The sequence below is a fragment of the Suncus etruscus genome, chromosome 14, assembly GCF_024139225.1.
Source record: "Suncus etruscus isolate mSunEtr1 chromosome 14, mSunEtr1.pri.cur, whole genome shotgun sequence".
Taxonomy (NCBI): domain Eukaryota; kingdom Metazoa; phylum Chordata; class Mammalia; order Eulipotyphla; family Soricidae; genus Suncus; species Suncus etruscus.
This window is the reverse complement of record NC_064861.1, coordinates 7114212-7135880: the sequence shown is the minus strand read 5'-3', so window position 1 is coordinate 7135880 and position 21669 is coordinate 7114212. Positions and strand designations below refer to the sequence as shown.

At 43.4% G+C, this 21669-nt stretch overlaps 1 protein-coding gene across 1 annotated transcript in view; it reads left to right on the top strand.

Moving 5' to 3' along the window:
* ELOVL6 (ELOVL fatty acid elongase 6) overlaps positions 1-21669 on the top strand; it is an 85656-nt gene that overhangs the window by 53909 nt on the left and 10078 nt on the right. Inside the window, exon 3 of the mRNA XM_049786954.1 lies at positions 8481-8612. Coding sequence (XP_049642911.1) covers positions 8481-8612 — 132 coding nt within the window. The remainder of the gene's footprint in view (positions 1-8480; positions 8613-21669) is intronic.

The window sequence follows — 21669 nt, the reverse complement described above, 5'->3', positions numbered from 1 at the left end:
CAATGAGCAGCTATGGATGTAGGGTTCCGGGACTATAGTAACTACTCAAGTTAAAAAAAAAATTTTTTTTTTCTTTTGGCCAAACAGACAGTTTTTTTTTATTTTGAGTGGGCTGGTGTGAAAGCACATTCCCAGCCAATTGCAAGGCCTCAGCTGTGTGCCTAAAATGGAGCAAAAGTACTGGACCAGAAATGAACGTGAACTGGGGCCAGTTCACGATAACACCTAGGAGGGAGGATGTTTGTCTTGTACACAGCTGACCTAGATTTGGTCCCCGGCATCTCATATCCCTGAGCATCACTGGGTATGACCCCAAGGCAACAACAACAAAAAAATGACTGTGAACTGCAACCTGCAGATGACTCCAGTTGTTGCCCTTATTCTTCCAGTTTGAGGGCCACATTCAGCAGTGTTGGGAGAGACATGAGAGGATACAATCCCATGTGTGCAAAGCCAGACCAACCCTCAGTGAACAAACCCTGGTAACTGGAGTTTTAGGTACAGGCAGCTAGAATTTCTCAAATGGAACTAAAAGGTGCTTTTACTCCAAGAAGCATCTTTGATAAGTGAGCTAGTTCATCTTTCTGCAGGGAAACTTTCTGTGGACACATAATTAAGTAAAGAAAATCCTCACTCTCGAATCTTGTCACTGAGGAACTTAACCTTGATAAATCAGCAGAAAAGCAAAGTCTTGACAAACACAGAGACATAGAAGGACAAGCAAAGATGCAGACTGTCTGTTGACGAGTATCTGTATATACATGCCAGCTGACGATTTTGCCAAACATGTCTTCCCCCACATGCATGTTTCCCAGGGGGGCCCTTGGGAACATGGGAACACCCACACCCATACTGCCTTTCTGGCTTTCAAAGAAGCCATGAGTCAGCGCCTCCTCTCCATGCTTCTGTTTCCTCCTGAGACAGTCAGATTGAAGCAGAAGATGAGCGCTGGTCTTTTCAGGAGCTTGTTCTGGATGGGAGAAATGGATTTATTTCCTGTACCTGTGATTCCTAAAGACAAAGAAGCTTCTAGAAATAAAGCAAGCTCCTCTTTCAGTCTCCTCGTGTCCATGTCTCCATATCAGGCATCTTGAGGTATTCCTATCATCCACTCACACAAATGCACATAAATGCACATTTCATCTCCCCCTCCACCCTTTGGCTCTCAATCTGCAAATGCAGGCGCAAGCAACAGGAATGTCACTCAGGGAGACAGACCACAGTGACAGATGTCAAGATAACAGAGTTTCTCAACCAGCTTTAGACACTCAAGCAGGTTGTGAAAGCCAGTGGCACACATGCCACTCAGGAGGGAACAGTTTCCTGTTTAGCTCATTCAATCTCATCCACAGTCACAGATCGCATTACTATATCTGCCAGCAAGGCCAAAGGCAGAGCAGCCAGAGGCTTAGAATCATGAAAAAGAGAGTGGTTTTAGTGCCAAGGTTTTAACACCCCAGAAGGGGATTGGCTCCTCGTCCCAACTGGTGGCAGTTTTCTCTTACCTAATTCTGAGACCTGGCACAGATGGGAAGGCCTACTTTCTGTAAGCTGGTGTCATAAGAACACCCAGTTATCAAATGGTCATACTTCCCTGTCTCAGAAGCAATGATTGGGCAAGAGCATCGAGATTGGCATGTGCCAGTCAATGCTACATTGTCCTAGCATTGGCCCATCAGGACCCAACACTGTCTGCTGTGGAATTATCTCTTACTCTAGGGTTGCTCAACCAGAGGTGACAGAAATAAGTGGAATTTTACTCAGAGGACTTGGGCTCTTTCAAGAAGCCTTAGGGTGACTGTCTCTCACTCCAGGTTCTTACTGTCCCTTCCCTGGATGGCTTCTATGAAAAGGCCAGGATGCCTGACCTGAAGAGAAGGGGGAAAAAAAGTTTTTGTGTTAACCCTTAGGTGACTACAGAAACAGTCATCACTAGCTTTCTGTAGCTGCTAGTTTTGGAAGAAGAAATTGGGAAAACTGATCCTGAATGTACTTTCTGGGCAGCAGAGACAAGATATGGGGAGTGCTGCAGTTTTGGTTACTGGAATTTAGTTGACGGGAGAAATGAAGCTGGCCTGGAAATCACTCTGTCAAGTCCATGATGTGCTATCTCTGGTCACACTGTTCTCCAGCTCTCAGCCTCTTCCTGAGATCTCAAAGCTTGTCGTTACAAGGGCTACCCAGGGATAGACCCTAGAAATGTGTTCCAAGATCAAGCAGCCACTGTCAAATGTGATGAGACAGGACCCAGCCCACATTCCAGAAGAATCTCATTTTAAATTCTTTCATCTGATCACCCTCTCAAGAAGTTTCTTGTCCCTGGAGATACCATAGAATCACACATTCCAGGGATGAAGACACAGACAAGACTGGGACCGTGGTTCATCTCTGCTTGGACGAGCTTACCTGGACAACACTGCACTGTGCTTCAAGCCCTTTAGGACAGAGGGCTTCGGGGCACACTGCAATGCACCTTTCTGCTTTGGTCTAGGCTTACTAGCTCCAAAGCTAATGCTTGGGCTCCCATTCAGGCCTTCCCAAAAGTAGAGGCTATAGCTGCTGCTAAGAAGTAAATTCACACATTCCAGGATATGAAGCTGTGATATGGGGCAACTGCACACCTCACAAGGAATGAGCGCAAGCCTAGATCATCAAGTTCAATATGTTACTGTATTAGAAACTGGCAGTAGGTACTTCTATTCCATTTAACCCAACTACCACTATAGCCATCTTAGAGTTTTTTGGGCAAGATTATTTGACCATCTTTTGAATTTCGATTTTAAAATATGGTACAGGACTGGAAAGATTTAGCACAGTGAGGAGGGCAATTGTCTTGCTTGCAGCTGACCCAGGTTCTATCCTGGCATCACTTCTGCTTCCCCAGGCACCGTCAGAAGTGATTCCTGAGCACAGAGACTAGACTGGAGTAAGCACTAAACACTGCTGGATGTGACCCCAGGACCCACAGACTCGACTTCCAACTGCTTGGAAGGAATCATGGGTCTGAATTAAAGAGAAAAAAAATCTTATTATGAATCAGCAGTTCCACAAATAACTAAAAGCAAACAATGCTCCTCCCCTTCTTTCCAGTGTTTCCTAGCTTCTTCACAGTTATCAGAAGCATTGATTGCAAATGAGTTTCTCTGCATAAGTGGGCACCAGGTGTTTGCATGTTTGCATATACTTATGTTTATTTGTTTTTGTTTTGGGGGGCCACACCCAATGGTGCTCAGGGCTTACTCCTGGCTGTGCACTCAGAATCACTCCTGACAGGCTCTGGGAATGCCTTATGGGATGCCAGGAATCAAATCTCAGTGAGCTTAGTACAAGGTAAACATCCTCCCGGCTGTGCTATCATTCTTGCCCCAATATGCTCATTTCCAAGACTTGTCTTGCCACTGTCATTTTGATTTAGATGGGAGGTGAGTAGGATTTCTCAGTCAAAATCAGACCTAATCTTGTAAACCTGAAGTCCAGCTTCCATTCCAGTCTTGACTTCTGGTTTAGTCTCCAGGCTGCAGATAAATGTCTTATCTACTGAACATGTGGGTCTCTTTGGACTGAAGGAGAGCCTAACTGGATGTTTTTCCCTTGGGTATTTTCTTACTGTTTTGTTTTTAAAGTACTTTATATTTGGGAATTGAACCCCAAGAACAGCTCAGTGGGGGCCCTGGGTCTCTCCCAGGGTACCCTACCCCTCTGCAGGCTGAATGATTCAGTGCTGAGACAGGGCCCTGTGTCTAGAGCAGGCCAGGCACATGCTCCACCCAGACCTTTGAGCAATTAGACAGTTTTTATTTAGAGTGAATGACGAGATCAATTCTTTTCTTGCTTTGGTTTAGAATTGGAGGTAGCTATAACCTGTCAGTGCTCAGTGCTAAAGGAGACAACTCTCTGCTCAGGGCTTGTTCTAGGGAATTGAGTGCAGGGCCTGACTAAGGCAAGCCACGTTCACAGCCCCAAGATCATTTCCCCCTTAAACTTTTTACCTGTTTTGTGTTTTGATTTGTTTGCTTGTTTGTTTTAGGGCTACACCCAATGATGCTTAGGGCTTACTTTTGGCTCTGCACTCAGGAATGACTCCTGACAGTGCCCTGGACCCTATGGGATGCCAGGGATTGAACCCTGGTTGGCTGTGTATGTGCGTCCCCCTGCTGCCCCCCCCCCCATGTTATGGCTCTGTCCCCTCAACTTTTACTTTGACACAAGCCAATAATTAAGTATGTTATACATCTTCAGGTCCAAGAAAATGTCCTGTCTGGGAATCACTTAATGCCTTATTCACAATTTAAGATTTCTACATAATGATGTTAAGATTGTAGGAGGTTAAGTTTAACCTGGTGACGGGGCACTCTGAGTCCCTGATTCAGAATGACGCTGTGTTCATGCTTTCCTGTACTGGCGATTATATTTTATAGTCTGAACAAGAGACCATTTCTTAGCTGGCAATTCAGATGAAAGCTTTCTGTCTCTTAGGACAAAGGGCATTTCTTTAAGGGAATTAGCACAGAGCAATGTTTTCACAAATGACACCAGTTCTGGATTGTTTTCTGTTGCTGCTTCTCCTTAGAATTCACTGTTTCTCTAAGAGGCCAGAGTTGAAAGGCTTCACCATGACCAATCTCAAGAATGGATAGGGTATTTAAGAAGCCCTAAAATGCGATGGCCAGAATACTCTTCTCAGAACCTTCATGCGAGGTCTCTGTCTCTGTCTCTATCTCTTGTCTGTCTGTCTGTCTCTCTCTCCCCCCCCCTTATCTCTTCCACCCCTCTCTTCCGAGTTCAAAGCCAGTTATCCTCATTCAGGTTTTATTATTATTATTTATTATTATTCACTTCATGGCACTTAACCCACACAGCAAATGAAAACAACCAATGTCCATTTTATTATAAACACCATAAGTGCTGCCATTTTCCATCAGTAACTTATGACCTCTTGGTTGTCTTGGGTAATGTTTTTTACTACTTTATTTTTCAGCCCCAAATCCCACTGTAAAGTGAAAGCCAATTAAGAAAGCACAACCCGGGGCCGGTGAGGTGGTGCTAGACTAGAGGTAAGGTGTCTGCCTTGCAAGCTCTAGCCAAGGAAGGACTGTGATTTGATCCCCTGGCGTCCCCCCAAGCCAGGGGCAATTTCTGAGTGCTTAGCCAGGAGTAACCCCTGAGCAAGCATCAAATGGGTGTGGCCCAAAACAAACAAACAAACAAACAAAAAAGCGCACAACCCACCCAGATTTTTAAGGTGCCAAAAGTGGGCCTCTAGATTGACAAAATGAACCCAAGAAGGAATGGGGGGGGGGGCGCCCAGATCATTGGATGCCTAGTACTGAATGTGGCTTTTTCACCTTACAAGAGAAGCAGACTCACAAATGAGTGATTTTCTCACCTCTCCTAAAAATAAAGGAGAACAGTTTGCATCTGAGGGGGGAAAACAGGAATCTGACAGGAGTATTTGCAACCAAAAGAAGCTCAAAATTCACAAGTTATTTGGTTTCCTGGGTCAGACACCTACAGGTTAAAACAGGCTTTAAAACAGCGCCTTTTTTTGTTGTTTAATCTATCCTTTGTATATCTTACGAACTGATTGCTATTCTTTGTCACCTTTGCCATTCTTTGTTATTTGTGAAGAAAATTTGAAAGTTTCCCATTACTTTTTTTTTTATTGTGTTTTTGTCATACAGTGTTCCAACACCCAGTGCACACTGCTGGCCACCCTTTTTCTTTCATCTCTCTACTATGGCAGATGCTTTTCTTTTTTTTAACTTCCCTTTTCCTTTTAGGCACTGTGGTTTGCAATTTTGTTACTGAAGATGCATCAGGCATCATGCCTATCACTTTCTCACTCAGTTTATGTCCAGAATGATCATTCCCAACTCTCGTTGTCCTAACTGCACTCCCTTGCTCTTTGTAATAAGATTTCTCCTATGAACTGGTCCTCTTGGCCCTCTTATCTATTGTTTCTGGGGCTTATTTTCATCCCAGGTACCAATTTTATACCTCCTTCTGAAGGCCATCTTTCCTCCTGGACATGCATAGATAGCAGTCGCAGTGGATAGTCTGATAGTCCTTTTCTCATCTCACAGATTACTTTCTCCTTCATTAATTCATCATGACATGAGGGTCATGATTCACAGAAGCACTGAAACAGGGTCAGTTAGGCATAAAGGAGGTCATTCCCCAAGCTCTGTACATTAGCAATTATCCAGTGTTGAAATACTACCCACATGAAAGTTGCTCCATTCTCAAACAAGCGTTTCTAGCTCTGGTACAGTCATCTGGAAGCGACCTTGATGTGAGCTTTAAGGAGCAGCCAGCTAAGTACTGGTTTCAGGGGGTACCTGGGAGTCAGAGCATTTGAATGAATGCACAATCTATTAAGTATTATTGAGTAGAACAATAAACACAGATCTTAAGTAGCCACTCATGGAGTGTGTGTGTGTGTGGGGGGGGGTGGGTGAATGTGGGATGCTAGAGAAATCCAGTTCCTTGAAGGATAAATGTTCAAGCCATTCTTGGTCTCGCTTATGGTCTTATTTTTGCCATTCGCATTGACAGAAAAGGAAAAGAAAATAATGACCAATGAGTAAGCTCTGAATAGACAAGGATTTCATTTAGGTGTCTTTTATTTGGCTTGGCTACCTTGTCATTAGAGCTACATAGTCACCATCCTCAATAGTACTAAGTACCTACAGGTGACGCTTTTGCTCTATGATGTATAAGATTCATTGAACAGGAAGAATACAGGTCATCTGGAAATTGCTAGTTATCTGATAATAAAACAATGTTACCACAATACCTAGCCATGGAGGCCTGACAGGATATAAAGTATTATTGCATTATTGCCACATTAGGGAAGCCATCGATCCACATTAAATTGTAAGCAAGCTCAACAGCAAGTCATTATTTATCTTGACTATAATAGAACCTTTATCAAAAGAGATGCCAGGACAGGAAATGCAGGTTTTTATTTTAATCCATGAACTTTGCCTCATATGTTCACTTGTGCTTTTTTTTAATTGTCTTTATTTAAACACCATGATTACAAATATGATTATAGTTGTATGATTACAGTCATGTAAAGAACACCCCCCTTCACCAGTGCAACATTCCCACCACCAATTTCCCAGATCTCCCTCCTCCCCACCCCACCCAACCCAACCTGTACTCGAGACGGGCTTTCTACTTCCCTCATTTATTCATATTGTTATGGTAGTTTTCAGTGTAGTTATTTCTCTAACTGCACTCATCACTATGTGGTGAGCTTCGTGTCATGAGCTGCACCTACCAGCCCTCATCTCTCTTGTCTCTGAGATGCTGTTAAAAATATCTTTCATTTTTCTTAAAACCCATAGATGAGTGAAACCATTCTGCGTTTTTCTCTCTCCCTCTACTTACTTCACTCAGCATAATAGATTCCATGTATATCCATGTATGGGAAAATTTCATGACTTCATCTCTCCTGACGGCTGCATAGTATTCCATTGTGTACATGTATCACAGTTTTTTTAGCCACTCATCTGTTGAAGGGCATCTTGATTGTTTCCAGAGTCTGGCTATTGTAAATAGCATTGCAAATGAATATAGGTGTGAGGAAGGGATTTTTGTATTGTATTTTTGTGTTCCTCAGGTATATTTCTAGGAGTGGTATAGCTGGATCGTATGGGAGCTCAATTTCCAGTTTCACTTGTGCCTTTGGCATTTTGACATTTTTGGCTTTTGACATGTTTATGTCATGCCCTTTCCCCATTAAGCAGATTGAGCTTTGAATCCTAATAGAGACATTGCTCTCTCAGAAAGTATACTTAGCCTTTTTTTTTTAATCTTATTAACAAGGTCTTGGTTTCTTTAAAACACAAGTGTTGAGGGGTCAGAGCAATTGCACAGAAGGTGCCTTGCACACAGCCAGCCTGGGTTCAATCCCCAGCATCTCATGTGGTCCACCAAGCCTAAGCCTGCCAAGAATGTTTTCTTTTTTTTGTTTGTTTGTTTTTGGGCCACAGCCTGAGACACTCAGGGGTTACTCCTAGCTATGCACTCAGCAATCGCTCCTGGCTTGCAGGACCATATGGGATGCCATGGGATCGAACCTCGGTCCATCCTAGGCTAGTGTGGGCAAGACAGACACCTTACTGCTGGCACCACTGCTTCAGCCCCAAGAGTGATTTCTGAGTGCAGAGCCAGGAGTAACCCCTGAGCATTGTTGAGTGTTGCCCTAGAACCAAACAAAACCAAAAAACCCACCACATTTTGATTTTTGCACTTTGGGCATTATCAGCTCTATTTATTCACTTTTATTTTTTGTTTGTTTATTTTGTTTACAGTAAGGAAACATCAGCCAGGTACAGCTCCCAAATAAAAACCAAACAAAAGGCCTCTAATGGATTTTCCTGGGGATCATTTACCAAGGGGGAACTGTTGGTGTCATTGAAGGCAATTAAATTGTTTGCTTACAGGTGTCTGTCTTTTCTGCCTGTTCCCAGGAAGAAGTCTTTCCTGTTTTCGGCCCTGTATGCTGCCTTTATCTTCGGGGGTCGGCACCTCATGAACAAGCGGGACAAGTTTGAACTGAGGAAGCCGCTAGTCCTCTGGTCACTCAGCCTCGCGGTCTTCAGGTAGGTCTGAAATCTCCTTCCATCCCCCTGCGTCTCTGCTGGAAGCAGGTGGTGACCATTTTTATTTATCACATTTGCGGGGGGTGGGGGGGTGTCACACCCAGCGGCACTCAGGGGTTACTCCAAGCAGACACAGGGGACCATATAAGATGCCGGGATTCGAACCACCATCTTTCTTGGCTTGGCTGTGTGCAAGGCAAACACCCTACCACTGTGCTATCTCTCCGGCTCCAGCTTTTTATATTTTTAATGATTAATTGTATTAGGACCATCAGATAGAGCCATGGAGAGGGGAAGCTTTCATGCAGTCAGATCTGCCAGCATGTTGGGAAGACTTGGATCGGCTCCTCTCTTGGCCACACTGCTCACAGGGCATCCAGCACAGCACAGCATCAGAAGCTAGACTTGTTTCCCCAAAACACCTCCCCAGTACTTTCTGGCTGCCTTTTTTTTTTTTTTTTTTTGGTTTTTGGGCCACACCCGGCAGTGCTCAGGGGTCACTCCTGGCTGTCTGCTCAGAAATAGCTCCTGGCAGGCACGGGGGACCATATGGGACACCGGGATTCGAACCAACCACCTTTGGTCCTGGATTGGCTGCTTGCAAGGCAAACGCCGCTGTGCTATCTCTCCGGGCCCCTCTGGCTGCCTTTTAGGTGGTTGCTCAGACCACCACTTTGCTTTGGGTCAGACTCAAATGAGGCAGCTGCAGATGTGCAGGGCCACCAGCCAGCCAGCACTTGGGCACATTCCAAGAGTGTTTGTCATCTGGCCAGTGGCCTGATCCTTAACACACAGCGTCCCTCACAGGTGCCAGCATTATCCTGCAGCTCCAGGAATGTCTGTTCTGGTGTGTGTTCATCTGGTCCAACCTGCAAGGCTTCTTGGGGGGAAGAGGGGAATGGGATCACGTGTTCATAGTATAAAATGGGGAGGGATCTCGTGTTTCTGAAATATGTGAACTTTAATCTTTCTTTCTTTCTTTCTTTTTTTTTTTTTTTTTTTTTTTTTGGTTTTTGGGCCACACCCAGCAATGCTCAGGGGTTACTCCTGGCTGTCTGCTCAGAAATAGCTCCTGGCAGGCACGGGGGACCATATGGGACACCGGGATTCGAACCAACCACCTTTGGTCCTGGATTGGCTGCTTGCAAGGCAAACGCCGCTGTGCTATCTCTCCGGGCCCTAATCTTTCTTTTATATTTTGTTATTTTTGGGCCACACCTGGTGATGCTCAGGAGTTAGTCCTGGCTGTCTGCTCAGATATAGCTCCTGGCAGGCACGGGGGACCATATGGGATTCGAACCAACCACCTTTGGTCCTGGATCGGCTGCTTGCAAGGCAAATGCCGCTGTGCTATCTCTCCGGGCCCAAACTTTAATCTTTCATAATGGGCATTAGCTTTTCTGCCATTGAAGAGAAATAAGAGTACCATATTTGCCGGCGTATAAGACGACCCCCTAATTTTGCAGTTAAAACATAGGTTTAGGCCTATATTCACTGTATCAGACAGAACGTTCCTGTGCTGCATGTTCTGCATGTGTTCCTGTGCTCATGTACCACAGTGAGCCAATCACAACAAGCAAAGGTTCCAAGGTTCTACTGTCATAGACTTCCTCTCTGACTCTGGCCAATCTGAGCAGGCTTTTGACAGTGTAGATTCGGTCCAGAACATTGTCTAATTTGCATGCATAAAAAGCATGCTTGGATTGGCTGAGTCAGAGAGGTGGAGGGTCCGAGCAGCTTTGCAGTGATTGGTGCAGGATCGAGTTGGAAAATTCGTTTTGTGGCAATATTCAGACAATTTTCGTTTAGCGGCATATTGAATATATAGTTGGTGTATGAGATGACCTCCGATTTTCAGTTGACTTTTTTTTTTGTTTCAAAAGTCGTCTTATACACCGGAATACGGTAATTTATTTTTTTGTTTTGTTTTTTTTGTTTGTTTTTTTTTTTTTTTTTTTGGTTTTTGGGCCACACCCGGTGACGCTCAGGGGTTACTCCTGGCTATGTGCTCAGAAGTCGCTCCTGGCTTGGGGGACCATATGGGACACCGGGGGGATCGAACCGCGGTCCGTCTCCTAGGCTAGCGCAGGTAAGGCAGGAACCTTACCTCCAGCGCCACCGCCCGGCCCCTTTTGTTTTGTTTTTTGTTTGGGGGGAACCACACCCAGAATAGTCAACCCTGAGCACTGCTGGGTATGGCCCAAAAACAAATGACTCCAGCAAGGGTAGAGGATGACTTGGGGGCCCAGTGGACAGCTAAGGGTCATCACTAATCACAGATGCATGAAGACTCCCTGAATGGTCTTAGCCCGTGTAGGCTCAGCTTCCTTTCTTTGAGGCAGAAAGAAGTGACTTTACAATAAGAAGGGGCTTGTGAACTGGACTCCAGGCATCGTGGTCTGCTTGAGGTGACCTTCACTCTCTGGCCACATACACATTCTCTCTCTCTCTCTCCCTCTCTCTCTCTCTCTAATTATTAATAGCTCCGTTTTTGTGCTAAAAAATGTTCCTGTTTGAATGGTAAAGGAAAAGGTTATACCATTTATAGTCCAGGAGGAAATTGTGTTAGTTCATGGAAATAGAAGGGGAAAATCCCAATTGTCATTGACTTAGTCACCTTTTCGTTTTGTCTCATTTTCTTTTTCTTTCTTGTTTTTGTTTGTTTGTTTTGAGGGTCACACCCTCAGAATAACTCCTGGCAGCCTCTGGGGACCCTATGGGATGCTGGAGCTCAAACCCACGTTGGCCACACGCAAGACACATGCCCTCCCTGCTGTGCTAGTGCTCTGTCCCAAGTCTTACTTTTTTTTACTGTGGTTATTCTGATTTACAAAATGGTCAAGTGCTGTTTTTCAGGGCACAATGTTAACATCTGACAACCTGTTTATCGGTACCCACCCCATGTTCCATCTCTGGTGATCTCAGCTCAGGAATTAGCTCTCAAAGCCTTGTTTTTCATGGCCCCTGTTTATTTCCTTGACACTGGCTTTGATTCTTTGTGGGCATACATGTGAGAAATCATCTGGTGTAATTGTCTTTTTCCTTCAGACTTAACTCTAGTTCCATCCATGCTTGTCCCACATACACATGAGTTCATTGTTTAAATCTTTTGTCTCTATAGATCACACCTTTATCTGTGCATTACCTTTCAAATGACCAAGATTTGTGCCCTTCAGTTAAATATCTAAGATTAAAATTGCTGGATATAATAGTAGACCCAGCTTTCATTTGTCGAAAAGTCTCTATACCATTTTCCAGGGCCTTGAAAAGTTTGAATTCCTACACCATTGAGTGTGGGGCCCTTTTTCACACACCCTACCACCACATACAGACTTAACTCTGACTTTTGATGCAGGCCCTTCTCACAGGTGGGAAATGATTTCCTATTGTTTTGATTTGTCCATAGTAGTAAGCGATCTTGAGCAACAAATTATTTATTTGCTTGGTTTTGGTTTGGGGCCACACCCAGCTCAGGGGTTACTCCTGGCAGGCTGGGGAGAACATATGGGATGTTGGGGATCCAACCTGGGTTGGCTACATTTGTAAAGCAAATGCCCTCCGCACTGTGCTATTACTCCAGCCCTTCATTTGTTATTTTAATGTTGACCTCTCTTCTGAAACTTCCTCTCTTACCTGGTGTATTTGCACACACTTGACTTTTTGTCACTCAACTGTTCATTTTTGAAACCAGTTTTTGGTTTAATTTGTTTGTTTGTTTGTTTTCTGTTTTTAATAATCCTTTAAAATTTCCTCAAACCTGGGCCCAGAGAGATAGCACAGTGGTGTTTGCCTTGCAAGCCGCCGATCCAAGACCAAAGGTGGTTGGTTTGAATCCCGGTGTCCCATATGGTCCCCCGTGCCTGCCAGGAGCTATTTCTGAGCAGACAGCCAGGAGTAACCCCTGAGCAAGGCCGGGTGTGACCCAAAAACAAAAAAAAAAAACAAAAACAAAAAAATTTCCTCAAACCTAACCAAGGAAATGAAATTGTTCCCCAGCACTTTGGTCTTCTCCTGGAGGACACCCTGTCACTGCCCACTTGTTAGATCTACTTATTTTTAAACAAACATTTCGGGGTCAGAGTGATAGCACAGTGGGTTGGGCATTTCCCTTGCACAGGGCCAATCTAGGTTCAACCTATGGCATCCCAAATGACCCTTCAAGCCTGCCAGGAGTAATTTCTGAGTGCAAAGCTAGGAGTAACCCCTGAGTACTCCTGGGTGTGGCCCCCAAAACAAAAACATGAATATTTAAAGGATCGATACATAGTGTAGTGTGGAAGTTCATGTCAAATAAATGTCCGATCATGTTTGTTCTAGGTGTCAATGTACAGAGAAGCAAAACCAGAGCCATGAATGGGCAGAAGGAGAGGACAGGCAGACCAAGGGCTGGCTCCTACAGCCACAGTTTATGGCAACTGCTCTTGGCCTGTTTTATTGGTTTTTTTTAGAGAGCCACACCCAGCAGAACTCCCAACTTTTCTTGGCTCTGTGCTCAGGAGTGACCCCTGGTGGTGCTAAAAGGGTCATATGTGATTCTGGGAATTAGGGTCAGTCACCGGAATGCTGGACAAATTTCTTTTTTTTTTTTTTTTTTTTTTTCTGGGCAAATTTCTTAACTCCTGTACTGTCTCTCCAGCCCCTGAAATTAATTTGCTTTCAAGTAATAAGAGTGAGAGTTCTTGCTGCATGAAACTAAACCACCAAAGAGAAAACACTGAAGCTTTTATTCTTTCTTCCCACTGATGTTACTGTTCACACTTTGCTGAGTGCCTTTTTAATAATTAAAGTTGGGTTTGAGACTCTTATCATACTTTTGTTTGTTTGTTTGTTTGTTTTTGGGCCACACCTACTGACACTCAGGGGTTACTCCTGGCTATGGGCTCAGAAATCGCTCCTGGCTTTGTGAGTTTTTGAGAACTCCATCAAACTCAGGTCTGTCCTGGGTCAACCGCGTGCAAGGCATATGCACTTCCGTTCCAGCCCATGTGATCATACTTTTAATTCTCTGTAATCCAGGTTGAATTCAAAATTGAATCCAGTTCAATTTTTTTCTTTTCTTTTTTTTTTTTAGTTCAATTTTTATTCAAACTGAATTTGGACCAAAATTGAGGTTACTACATTACAAGAGGTTTAACAATATGAAACTGTTGGCATGTGATGTTTTATATCCTGTTACCAAAATGAATTAGTATTTAAATAGCTGGAATACTGTAGCTTTTCTAAAACTTAGTGAGCCTCCCCCTCCAAAAAAGAAAAAGCATTCTTGAAGAGATCGCCTGCTAATTGTCTTTCTAACGCCTACTAGAGTATCAAGGATTATGTTGTATCAGGACTAAGTTAAGAATTACTGTACTGTTAATTCCCTGTGCAAACAAGGGTTTTTTTCTTTTCTTTCTGTCATTTCCTTACCAGTGACACAATGGCAGGCAAAGATGGCTTCTGTTTTTTTTTTTCCATTGGGGTGGGGGGTGAATAAGCATCAGCAGCTCAGAAGTGGAGGTGCAGAGTAATAAGAGAAAATCTGCAGCATATTTACTAGACATTTGTGTTAACCTAGAATGATTGCCTGACATCTCAAATCCAACCTACAGTTAGGTTATATCAGTGCAGCCGAGATATATATATCTGTGATATATATATCACAGAGCCTGAGAGATAAGAGTGGACAGAAAATGTGGAAGGGTTGGGGCTGGAGTGGTAGCACAGCAGTAGAGTGTTTGCCTTGCAGGCAGCTGACCCAGGACCTATGCATGACCTGGCATCACATATGGTCCCCTGAGGCAGGACCAATTTCTTCTTTTTTTAATAATATCTTAAAACACCTTGATTACAAACATGATTGTGATTAGGTTTCAGTCATGTAAAGAACACCCCTCCCTTCACCAGTGCAACATTCCCACCACCAATGTCCTAAATCTTCCTCCATCCCACCCCACCCCCACCTGTACTCTAGACAGGCTTTCCAGTTCCCTCATTCATTCACATGATTATGGCCGTTCTAGTGTAGTTATTTCTATAACTGCACTCACCACTCTTTGTGGTGAGCTTCATGAAGTGAGCTGGAAGTTCCAGCCCTCTTCTCTTTGTCTCTGAGGATTGTTGCAAGAATGTTTTTCACTTTTCTTAAAACCCATAGATGAGTGAGATTTTCTGCGTCTATCCCTCTCCTTCTGACTTATTTCACTCAGCATGATAGATTTCATGTACATCCATGTATAGGAAAATTTCATGACTTCATCTCTCCTGATGACTGCATAATATTCCATTGTGAATATGTACCACAGTTTCTTTAGCCCTTCATCTGTTGAAGGGCATCTTGGTTGTTTTCAGAGTCTGGCTATTGTGAATAGTGCTGTAATAAATATAGATGTGAGGAAGGGATTTTTGTATTGTATTCTTGTGTTCCTAGGGTATATCCCTAGGAGTGGTATAGCTGGATCGAATGGGAGCTCAATTGGAAAGACCAATTTCTGAGCTCAGAGCCAGGAGTAATCCCTGAGCATCACTGGGTATGGCCTAAACGACCCCCCCCCCACCAAAAAAAGAAATGTGGGAATGCCCCTCCAGCACTGCCCTGAGCACTTCTGGGATGGTAAAAGAAAAAAAAATAATAAGATGACATTTCTGCTATGAAAGAAACATAGTTAAATGTGACTGAACTGTTTAGATAATTTCTCAAACTGTTAGCCCCATCTTTCTTGACAGTGGGTGCTCTCAGATCTGCTAATTGCTACCCCTCGGATGTAGATGAAATTACATGAAATAAAATTTTTTGTTCTTTATCTGTATATGGCCTCTATCTAATTAAACTTCCTTTCTTCCCTCTTTCCTTCATCTTTTTGTCTTTTTTGTGAAGCTAGATAATTGTTTGTTTTGAGCCATACCTGGTAGTCCAGAGGGCTTACCCCTGGGATCAAACCCAGGTCAGCTACATTGCAAAAAAAAATGTCCTACCACTAGGGCTACTGAGGCTAAATACAATTTTTTTTGTTTTTTTGTTTTATTTTGTTTTGTTTTGTTTTGTTTTTTTTGGGGGGGGAGTCACACCCAGCAGTGCTCAGGGGTTGCTCCTGGCTCTACGCTCAGAAATCGCTCCTGGGGCCCGGAGAGATAGCACAGCGGCGTTTGCCTTGCAAGCAGCCGATCCAGGACCAAAGGTGGTTGGTTCGAATCCCGGTGTCCCATATGGTCCCCTGTGCCTGCCAGGAGCTATTTCTGAGCAGACCGCCAGGAGTAACCCCTGAGCATCGCCGGGTGTGGCCTAAAAACCAAAAAAAAAAAAAAAAAAAAAAGAAATCGCTCCTGGCAGGCTCAGGGGACCATATGGGATGCCGGGATTTGAACCACCATCCTTCTGCATGCAAGGCAAACGCCTTACCACTGTGCTATCTCTCCGGCCCCCTAAATAAATATTTTTATTCCAAACAAAATTGACTTTGATGTGAATGTGGAAAGAGGAAAGGAATACGAGTTCTAGAGTATCTCCCCAAGCATGCATGCAAAGAGATACAGAAAGATGCATGTTTGAGAGGACTGAGGCTTGAAAGGAGCAAGGCTCCCAAACCATCACTCATCCTATCTTTACAGTTACTTAAACACACACTGTGTAATTGGATCTGGAGCTCCTTTTCCTTGGCTGATCAAGGCTTCCCCTCCTGTGACTGAGATAGGGATGGTGTCACCCATTGCCATGTGACACCATTGCAGGCTCCAAGGATGTTCACGATTGTGAGTAAGGTAGTTCCCAACCACATGTGCTGTGATGCTGATTGCAAGGGCTGACAATCAGTTACCCCATTTCTGGAGTTCTGGTTTACTTATATATGACCAGGAACCCCCAGTTTCGTTCCTATTCACACAGAGCAAAAGGTTCCATGTCAAATTATAAAAACAATTACTTCTGACTCTATGCTCAGGTGTGATGGTAGCTTCATGTTTCAAGACCAGGACATTGGAGAGACACAGGTCTGGAAGCAAACACCAACACAGGAAATATTCCACACACTAAAAGGGGAGAAATGGATTCAGGAATCCCAACACACAAGCCTTCTGTTCCTAAGAAGCAGATAGCTCAGTGGAAGAAAGCCAGAAATGCAAGACAGTGTTTCCCTGAAACCTGGGATTTTTATTAAGAAGAATACAGATCACACCTTGGGTGGAAAATAGGGAGCGGCCTGGGGAAGATACTAGGGAAAGAGCCTGTTAATCCAATATCTTCCCCAATTGACTTTATATAAAAATGCAGATATATGAGGTAAAACAAAGTAATTTGCATCCCAAAGTTCTAAGAAAAGGACGGATGCCTCTAATCAAAAGATAAAAGGGGTTGCAAAATTTTTCATAGGCACAACAAAAGTTGGAAAGAAAACACTTGGCCTAAAAATAGGGTGTCCTTACCCACTAAGTATCTTGCCATAGACCAACTACAGACTCCAGACATACTAATTTGTCTAACCCCAAAGTCTTTCTTCAGAATCCCAGAAAATGTTCCCCTCAATCATGGTTTTCACTATCAGGCATCAGTAATTGGAGATCTTAGTGTTAGCACATATCCTATGTTGAAGTCAAGATGACCTGAGGTGTCTCCTGATTTTATCTCATCATTATGTGGCAAGGCAGGGAAATCTGGGGCCAGGCGGTGGCGCTAAAGGTAAGGTGCCTGCCTTGCCTGCGCTGGCCTTGGACGGACCTCGGTTCGATCCCCCGATGTCCCATATGGTCCCCCAAGCCAGGAGCAACTTCTGAGCACATAGCCAGGAGTAACCCCTGAGCGTTACCGGGTGTGGCCCAAAAACCAAAAAAAAAAAAAAAAAAAAAAAAAAAAGGCAGGGAAATCTACCTTCAAATCATTGCTGATTTCCAAGCCTTAGTCAGGTTAGCGTGAGAGTTCATCCTGGGGCAAATATGTGCCAAGCCAGTTCCAGGGTCCATCCTGGTAGAAACCAGTGGCCAAGAGCAGCGGCGACATTGGTGGCATCCCAAGCAGCTATAACTCAAAGTCCCTAGGGCTAGTGCTCCTTGCAGAGTCTCCTTCACCACCAGGAGAGCGAGCTCTGGGCATCAGCTGCATATACTCCAGAAAGCTGTGAGAGGGTAGTCTGAAGCAAGTTTAACAGGGTTGATTTATGTTGATCCTTCAAACTTATACTGGAGAGGCACCATAAACAGCAGTGGTGGCATCTTCTTCCGAGGACAAAGAAAGAGCCATATACAAGAAGGAAGGAGTATATACAACATAGACAGGCATTATGTACAATATGGACAGATATTAAACATAGTGGTGACCACCACACACACACACACATACACAGACAAACAAAAAAGATCAGTCCATAGGTTGCATTTACAAAACAAACCCAGGTGGAATGGGTCAAAGCACTTCAAAATATAAAGCCAGCATGTCAAGTGGACAAGTTTTCCAGTTCCTTAGAGTAATCAACATTGGTGGAGGAGAACTGCGCTGAAAAAGGCTTCATGGTTTAAAATGTGCATACAACATTCTTGAAACAATCCTAATATTCAAGGCTAAAATACTAAGTAATATGGTGGTGAGCATTGCCAACAGTGTCTACACCTTGGAGTATTGTATCACATGTCTCGAATATCCAGGTTCCTTTCATGAAGGCAAAATGAGAACAAAGGCATATGATATAGTATAAACTAGCATGGATTAAAAATAAATTGCAAAAACATACTCAATGACTGACCACTGTAGCAAGAGTCCGTAGCATTCAAATGCCTTATCCAAGGATATCTGTAAAGAGTGACATTACATCTACAAGCAGATATAATCTAATAGAAAATGAATAATTAAATATATGTGGGGCCAGAGAGATAGCATGGAGTTAAAGAGTTTGCCTTGCATACAGAGGGTCAGTGGTTCGAATCCCAGCATCCCATATGGTCCCCCGAGCCTGCCAGGAGCGATTTCTGAGCATACAGCCAGGAGTAATCCCTGCGCGCTGACAGGTGTGACCCAAAAACCATATATTTGTTAGTGGGCCAGAGAGGTGGCACTAGAGGTAAGACATCTGCCTTGCAAGCATTAGCCTAGGACGGACCACAGTTCGATCCCCCCAAGCCAAGAGCGATTTCTGAGCACATAGCCAGGAGTAAGCCCTGAGCATCAAATGGGTGTGTGTGTGGCCAAAAAAAAAATATTTGTTAGTACATTATATTATGAGCACTGTATGAGGAGTTCAACATCACTAGTGCAAAACTAGGGCATCCAAACTATCTAAGGATCAATGTGAACAAAAACGTTAAAAGGTTATTATAAACAAAACAAATTAAGATTGGGATGGGTTCTGGGCGTTTTAACCCAGTGGTCTCAATTTAAAAGGTGAAGCCTCTGAACTAGTGTGCTGGAAAGGGTTTGTGTGAGGGAGGCCCCATTGCTTATACAAATCACACCCGCATAGGTCCATTTTGAGCTACGTACGGTAAGGAAACAGCTTGTTGATTTTCCAGTCCTTTACACTTCAGGAACCTAGCACTCTGGTGAATGGAATCTGGGGGCAAGATCCCTCCTATTCTTTATAAATGTGGCCAAAATTTGATCCAGATTACCAAGACTTTGGCCCCAGAGTTAAACCTCACTTCAGAATTCCTGCCCAGGGCTATATACAACATAGACAGGCATTATGGACAACATGGACAATATGTACAATCCTGGGTTCATTTTGAATTTTCATCTTTAAGCTTAGCAGTAAAAGTTGTAAATGGATTAAGAGAAGCCTCAGGGTTTGTACTTTCAAAACACCATTCCCTGTTCTGAGTTGCCGTGCATAACATAAGAAAGTAACAAAATTTGAGCTAGTTGTACCTTTTATAAAATTCCATAATGCAGGCACAGAAACAAGAACTATTATTTCTCTCTCCAACATGGTCAGAATCTATAATTCCCAGGTGAATAGTGATATCTTGAAGTGTTAAACTGCTTCTGCCTAAAATCATTCCTGGAGGTATTGGCCCTGTTAGGCTAGATCTAATCTTGTAAAGGCATTGAGCCCGGATCTCGAGACCACTGCTTCCTGAAGTGGCAGGCTTTAATGAGCTTAAACTATGGAGTTCTCTTGGTCTGGGCTGGGAAGGTTTCCTGATTTTGAGAGGCCAGGGATTGGCCCTTGATCCAGTTTACCTAGGCAAGTTGATGAAGTCTTGATCTCCAGGAGGTGGGTCCTTGAGCCAGAGCAAGAGAGGATTGCATCCAGCAATGTTTTTGTAGATGCCCCACTTGTGCCACAGTTCAAGCATCTGATATGAGCCTGGGACTGGTTTTAGACCCCTCCCCCTTTTGCCAGGGAAATAATAAGGAACCGAAAAACAGCCTCTTGCACAATAAAATCCTTTGCTGAGCCTCGGGTGAGGTTCAGGTCATTTCATGTCAAATCAAATCAAGTCACTGATTTGATAGCCCAGAGTCTGCATCTGAAGAACTGTGCTATTAAAGGTGCGCAGGGTGGGGGGTGGGGATAATTATAAGCTCCAGCATTTCTACATGCGTTTAGAAATCCCACGACATTTTCTCCCTAATTGGACATACAATGATATATAATATAATATAATATAATATAATATAATATAATATAATATAATATAGCCTGACAATATTCATTGGCATTATCAAAGGCTAAGGTTTTAATCAGGAGTTTTTGAACTTCCTTATCTTCAATCTGCCTTTTAATTGTCTGTGTAAGTTTCCCCAGAAAATCTGCATATGGCTTCATAGCTCCCTGAAAAATCTTTGTATGGCTACCCTTGTACTCGGTTTCTGAGTCAATTTTTTACCAAGCCTTCAAAGCAAGTTTCCTGACACATTTCAAAACAGTACTATGAAGTAATTTTGCCTGTTTATTTATTCCTGTGAACTCCCCTTCTCCAGTCAGCATCTCATATAACAACATGACTCCTGCAACCATCCTTCCAGAGTGATATAGGATATTAATTTTCCCTTAGAGCCTTCAGAGAATTACATTTTTCACTGTAACTATTGAGAAGTACTCAAACAGACTTTTGCTACAGTGTTGAAATCCTGGTGGGTCCAAAACCTTCAGGTACCAAGGAATTCAACACAAAATGGAGAAAGTGGACCATCATCCAATTTCTTAAATTATCCAAGGCAATCCATATTCAAACCCTCAGGTTGAAGTTTAAATTTTTTTGGTTGGGGGAATTTATTGACAACTCTGTATTATTGCTAGTCTTAATAAGTAGCCTCTGTGGGGGAAGTGGGTCCACCTCACACTCTAAAGAGCTGCAGTGGATGGGAGTGATAATCTTACATATCTGCCTTCTGATTCATCTTCTGATTGGGTCGTTTTAATGTTTTTTTTTTTTTTTTTTTTTTTTTGGTTTTTTTTTTTTTGGTTTTTGGGCCACACCTGGCGGTGCTCAGGGGTTACTCCTGGCTGTCTGCTCAGAAATAGCTCCTGGCAGGCACAGGGGACCATATGGGACACCGGGATTCGAACTAACCACCTTAGGTCCTGGATCGGCTGTTTGCAAGGCAAACACCCGCTGTGCTATCTCTCCGGGCCCGTTTTTTTTTTTTTTTTTTTAAGTTTGTACTGATTTGAAAGCCAGTATCAGTGGGTGAAGCAACTGGAGGCTCCTCAGGCCTAGCACTAGTAGGGGAACTGTGGAATACCAACTCAGGGCTTTTGGCTTGGCCACATGTAATAATCAGATATGCCTTTCTAATTTTCGACGTTAGAGGCTTTTTAGAACCAATAGAAAGCACTTCAGTAACTCTTAGTGCTGAATTATTCAGCCCTTATTTTTCACACCTCACGATACATGTGAACTAAAAAAAATAAAGGAAAACCACTATCAAAGCCACTAATGCATAAATTACTGCATTAGTCTGTTTTATCTTGACTGTTGGAATAAAAAAGGTAGCAATTTGCCTGAGGAAAAGCCAGCATCCCTCAACCATAAACCAAGCCCTTGTCACAACTTTGAACCCAATAAATAGACACAGCTTAAACTCACACTAGTGAAATCCACTTAAAAACCCACAGAATTAATATCTCCAAGACCAGGTCATTGGAGAGAC